At 37.0% G+C, this 6,547-nt stretch overlaps 1 protein-coding gene across 1 annotated transcript in view; it reads right to left on the reverse strand.

Moving 5' to 3' along the window:
* The window catches only part of LOC130871344 (vomeronasal type-2 receptor 26-like), a 74,419-nt gene extending 68,551 nt beyond the window's left edge, over positions 1–5,868 (reverse strand). The window contains 1 exon segment of the mRNA XM_057764691.1: positions 5,648–5,868. Coding sequence (XP_057620674.1) covers positions 5,648–5,868 — 221 coding nt within the window.
* Between the last annotated feature and the right edge of the window lie 679 nt (positions 5,869–6,547).

Genomic DNA, 6,547 nt, shown 5'->3' on the forward strand with positions numbered 1-6,547 from the left:
AGTGGATTACATTGACAGATTTTCATATGTGAACTATCTCTGCATCTCTGGGATGAAGCCGACTTGATCATGGTGGATGATGGTTCTGATGTGTTCTTGGATTCGATTTGCCAGTATTTTATTTAGTATTTTTGCACCAATGTTCATGAGTGATATTGGTCTGTAATTCTTCTTAGTAATGTCTTTCTGTAGTTTGGCTATCAGGGTAATTGTAGTTTCATAAAAAGAGTTTGGCATTGTTTCTTCTGTTTCTATTGTGTGGAATAATTTGAGGAGTATTGATATTAGTTCTTCTTTGAAAGTCTTGTAGAATTCTGAGCTGAAACCAAATTCTACTAGAGAGCTACAGTACTGAAAACAACCTGGTATTGGCATAAGAACAGACAGGAGGACAAATGGAACTGAATAGAAGACCCGGATATTAATCCACACACCTTTGAACACTTGATTTTTGACAAAGAAGCAAAAATATAAAATAAAAAGGAGAAAGCATATTTAACAAGTGGTGATAGCATAACTGGATATCAACATGTAGAAGAATAAAAATAGACCCATATCTATCACCATGCACAAAACTCAAGTCCAAATGGATCAAAGACACATAAAGCCACCACACTGAACCTCATAGAAGAGAAAGTGGGAAGTACACTTGAATGCATTGGAACAGGAGACCACTTTTGAAATGTAACCCCAGCAGCACAGACACTGAAAGAAACAATTAATAAATGGGACCTCTTGAATCTGAAAAGCTTCTATAAAGCAAGAGATACAGTCAATAAAACAAAACAACAGCCTACAGAATGGGAAAAGATCTTCACCAATCCCACATCCGACAGAGGTCTGATTTCCAAAACATACAAAGAACTCAAGAAATAGATCATCAAAAAAATACATAATCCAATAAAAATGGAGTACAGAATTAAACAGAGAACTCTCAATACTGTAGAGGAATTTAAAATGACTGAAAGACACTTAAGGAAATGCTCAACATCCTTAGCCATCATAGAAATGCAAATCAAAACAGTTCTGAGATTCCATCTTACACCTGTACAAATGGCCAAGATCAAAAACACTGATGACAACTTCTTTATGCTGGAGAGGTTGTGGGGAAAGGGGAACACACTCCTGCATTGCTGGTGGGAATGCATCCTTTGGATGTCAGTGTGGCAATTTCTCATAAAATTAGGAAACAACCTTCCTCAATACCTAGTCATACCACTTTTGGTATATATTCAAAGGATGCTCAACTGTGCCACAAGGACATGTGCTCAACTATGTTCATAGCAGCTTTGTTTGTCATAGCCAGGACCTGGAAACAACCTAAATGGCCCTCGACTGAAGAATGCATAATGAAAATGTAGTACATTTACATAATGGAGTACTACACATCAGAAAAAATAATGACATCTTGAATTTTGCAGGAAAATGGATGGAGGTAGAAAACATTGAGTGAGGTGACCAGACACAAAAAGACATTTATCACATGTACTCACTCATAAATGGTTTTTAAACATAAAGAAAAGAAAACCAGCCTCCAAATCACAATCCCAGAGAACTTAGACAACAATGAGGACGCTAAGAGACATTTACATAGATCTAATGTACATAGGAAGTAGAAAAAGACAAGATCTCCTGACTAAATTGGGAGCATGAAGACCTTGGGGTAGGTTGAAGTGGGGAGAGGAGAGGCAGGAGGGGAGCAGAGAAAAATGTAGAGATCAATAATAATCAATAAAAAACTGAAAAAGAAAAACTTGAGAGTTAAAAAATAGAGACTTTTTTTTATTTGTGACTTGAATTCAACTCTTGTTTAGAAAAACAGATACGACACAGCATACTGCACATGCTATTTGATTTAATTCTTGTTTGTGGAGGAAAGACCTTGCTAACAGCAAAAGTTTGAAGATGATTTATGATTCCTAAGGCTCTACTTATCATAAAAGAAACTGATTTCGAGATGTATGTCAGATCCCTTTTGCCATTGCTAACTGTGTCCAACACTAGGCATCTAGACAATATAGGTAAAGAACAATATGTATTTAATGAATTTTTATGTTTGATAAAATTTCTAAATTCCTAAAGTCTATCCAGGCTAGCAGAAACTGACTAGAAGATGGATGCATACCCTTCTTGTGTTTGATAACTTTGTTAACCTTTAGCAATTTGAATAAGATATGTCATATAGGAAAGTGATATTCTGTAAAGTTACACTATGAATGATCATGATGTTGTGTTCCCAGACGTGCTGTGGACTATATTCTTTAAGATTTTATTTTGATATAAAAGGAATTTTTTTCCCTTTGGTTTGTCAAAGCAGAGTTTCTCTGTGTGGCTTTGGTACCTCTCCTGGAACTAGGTCTTGTAGACCATGCTGACCTCGAACTTACAGAGATCCAACTGTCTCTGCCTCTGATAGTGCTGGGATTAAAGTCATGCGCCACCACTGCCCAGCAAGGGTCTTCAATTAAATCTTCAATTCAAAATTATAATGCTCACTTAATAGGGATAAAACTGTAAAATTCTATTCTTATAAAAGCTATCAACTTCTTGTAAACTGTAGAAGATAATTAAGACATGCAAGCTAATGATCAGTCACTACAAATGATCGAATTCTTTACCATGCTCAGAGCCTTGTTTTGGTCACGATGAGTACAAATGTATTTCATATACAGTGGGACAAGCTTTAGCCTTTTGCTTATGCTATCAATGACAAGTCTGAAGCAAGTAACTAAAAAGAAGTAAAGTTTGTTTAAAATCGGATATAGTTAATAAATTAGATGATGTCCCTCAAACCCTCAAAACCTTCAGAGAAATCTGCTGAACATGGCATTTAAGGTTCTTAAAAAGACTTCACCTTATAAACAAAAATACCAGCTTGTGGAATCAGTAGCTGAGTTTATCCACAAATACCATGGAAAATACAGACTCCACTTGGATATTACCTCAGCTGTGCTAATGCAACCAGTGGGTCAAGAGCTGACACATGTCTCACCCACCACCTGGTCCCTGCCCAAACTGTGAACACTGTGGCATTGAATGCCCCACTCTGCCTTGGCAAGGTAGGTCAGTTTTCTCAAGTTCCTCCTCCACAGAAACATTTCTCAAATCTCATGAGTCTGGTGGTTGAAGGCTGATGCTGTCCTGTGTGGCAACCAAAGTCCAATGGTGTCTCATGTGGCATGTGAAGATGATAATCTCTGCTCCCAACAGAGACATTGAAATCATGTGAAGGATCCCAACTGGTTGACCCAGTATCAGGTAAGTCTCTATCGTTTTATTTGATACAGAGGCAATTTAGATTATACTTCTTGCTCACATTTACTCTTCTCAGATCTCTGATAGCATTGATAGCAAGTTTCAGCTTTATAATTTTAACAGCAGCAAACAGTCCTACGCAGCTCCTCCCAATAAGGCTACAGTTGCATGGTCAGTCCATGTCATATGCATAAGTCAGGTCCTGTTTTATCCTACAGCAAACAGGTCATCTGCTGAAAAAGGCAGACTCACAGACAGGGTTATCTTGCTGACAGCCCTAACACTGAAAAAGGTAATCTCATAAGCAGGTTCAATTGAAAACCAAACTGAAACTATCATGCTATTACTAGAAATAAATATACTTTTTATTATTCCATTATTTTAAAGAACCTCGTTTTGAATTATTGCTCCCATAAGTCAATCATATTAGTCTCCCAGTAAAAGATTGGATGGCAAAAAAGTTTGAAGTTGATGTTACTTTTGAGGGAAATGATTGAGTTAGGTAAATGTAAGTTGCAAAGGTATGTTTAACTGATCTAAGGTATATGAAAATGAGACTTAAAGACTCTAACTTACAGAGTTATATCATATTAATTAGTGGAGTTCTGATTAGTTATTAATGTAGCCTTGGTAAAGTACTACCTACTATTTTCATAGCTAATGAACAAAATTTTTAATTTTCTTTCATGTTTTCAAAACAAGACTTGAAATTGCTTCTCATTGTGCCAAACACTTATCTGACATACAAACATAAAATCTGGACAGAGGAAACAGGGAAAGAGTGTTCATATTTGTATCCCCTTTGAATCACCAAGCTTTTGATATGGCTCTAAGTCATGAGTCTACAACAGCTATTTATAGACACCGGCTAAGTGCTTCTTCTACAATGAGGTTTCAGTACAGATTACAGAGAGTGGAATTGTTAATATATCTCAGTCTTTCATCTTTATCTGTAACCTAAAAACAAATTAATGTAAGATTCAGTGAGTTGTGACTTGAATTCACCTATGCTACATCAGGCAGACTCCAGATAAGTACTGCTGTCAATTAACAGTTAAAGCTTTCCTGCCTCTCCCTGAGGATGGGCTCTCTCTCCTCCTGATCTTGGAACTCCTTCCAGCTCCTGCAGTAGTGGGCTACTGAACTACAGTCCTTCCGTCCTGTGAAAACATTCTTAAGAGTACTTACTACAAGTGCCAAATAAACCTAGCATCTAGCAATTTTTTCTTCACATACTCTATAACACCACGAGCACTAGGATAGACCTGGAACTTTGTTTCCTTCATCCACAACAATGAATAGGCTGAACATTTAAGAAAAATCTTCTTAGTATAAGACCATCCAAATGTATAATTGATGCTCAAATGAACAAAGGTTCTAATTATAGCAACTATTGAAACAAACAACAGGAATTACTAAAAAGCAAGTCCAAATAACTACTCCACAATATGATAACTAACCAACAAATGAACTAAAAAATATTCAGAAAGATCAAATGTCAGATTGCTAGTTCAATAAGTAAAAAGATGGATGACCTAAAAGAAGATATAAACAAGCAAGTGAATTCAACTGGGCACTGAGACAAGATACAACACTGCACAGGAGGACAATGGCTGAGGGGTAGGTAAAAAACCCATATATACCAAAGACTCAGTACCAAGAAAGTCAAATCCTAAAAGGAAATTGAGATACTGGGGTAGGGGAAGAAGAGATAGAAATGTTGGAAATAAAATCAAGAAATTGTCAGTAAAAATTCAGAGGAAAGTGACTCCAGCAGTACAGACTAAGCAGAAATCAGAATATCAAAAGCATGAAGGATGTGATTTTCACACACTGCATTATAATATCAATGAGAAATAAATAAGTAATAAACATGATCACAATGTCCAACTCTGAGATGTTTAAACAAACAAATACAAGGACATATGTGATAGAGATGCTACATTGTGCACTAAAGACATGGAGATTTAGCAGAAACTTTTCAAGCCTGTAGAAAGAAACAAACACTCAAACAACACATTTAGATTCCCAAAGATATGTGAACAGGGTGCAATCTCTCCTGACACATTAAAGCCAATCTGTGAAAATAATATAAGCCTTACCATAAACTCACAGTATGGACAGACACAAAAGTTGGTGATTTCCCTCTTTGATCTCTACTTGACTGGAGAAATAAAGAGGAGGAGAGTAAAGATCTCTAGAAGTATAATGAATGTGGAAAGTTTGCAATTGAGTTTCACATTTCTGTGTAGACCGTTCATTCTTCTTAAAGGAATTACATGTGCACAGATGAGCATGCACTGTCATACAGCTAGAACATCCTTAGCACAGGGGCACAAGTACTTACATTAAGTTTGAGAATAATCCTTAGCACAGGGGCACAAGTACTTACATTAAGCTTTTGATTTATTGATTCTCTTTTTTCTCAAAAAATATTTGGATTTCCTTGGGTCCTTCTATTGTAAAGTAAAAAGGGATAAACACACCAAGGATTATGTCAGCCTTCATGTACGTGGTGGGCTTCCCATACTCAAAACACTTCTGATTAGTTATTTCCATTAATGCAAACATAGATTGCAGGAGTAGGAAGAGGCAAAGCAAAGGAAGAGACATGTCACGGTCTGCACTACACAAAGACAATGCCGTGTAACTAGGATGAGCCATAAAGATTATTGGCTTAGTTCATGGAACAGGTTCAGACCTTAACAGCGTCAGAGAAGACTCTGTTAGCTACAGGTGGTTCCTGATGTTGCATAGTCTATGGTTCTCATGCCAGATAAGGACACAGAAGAAAGTCCAGAAAACTGAGGGTAAGTGAAAGTGTTGACATTCTCCTCTAACTAATCAGAGTGACCACAAATGCACTGGCTTTTCTTGCTTTTCACTCTCATACATGTGCTCTGGGGATCTCATTGCCCTGGGACTCTGCACCTGCATCCTCTATGCTGGTGAAAAACATGTTTGTTTTATTCCTTAGTCCCCTACCTCTATGATTTCATAATCATCCACAGTGACTTTGGAGAGCACCATAGCACGAGAAAGAATTGCAGGTCAAGCTTGTTTGATTTGAATTGCTGTTTAGAAAGACACATGGAAGTGTGAACAGAGAAGAGACAAAGAATAGCTGGACTCCACATTGCAAACACTTGAAATATTTTATACAATGCATTCACATGCAGGTGAAGTGGTGATGTCAGTTTTTAGTGTCTGCCATTCACAGGCACACTGACCTCATGTCTATCCTGACTCTGTGATATGCACTCCTTGTAGCAATGATTGTAAAGATGTAGAA

The sequence above is a fragment of the Chionomys nivalis genome, chromosome 3 (genome assembly GCF_950005125.1).
Source record: "Chionomys nivalis chromosome 3, mChiNiv1.1, whole genome shotgun sequence".
In the NCBI taxonomy this organism is placed as follows: domain Eukaryota; kingdom Metazoa; phylum Chordata; class Mammalia; order Rodentia; family Cricetidae; genus Chionomys; species Chionomys nivalis.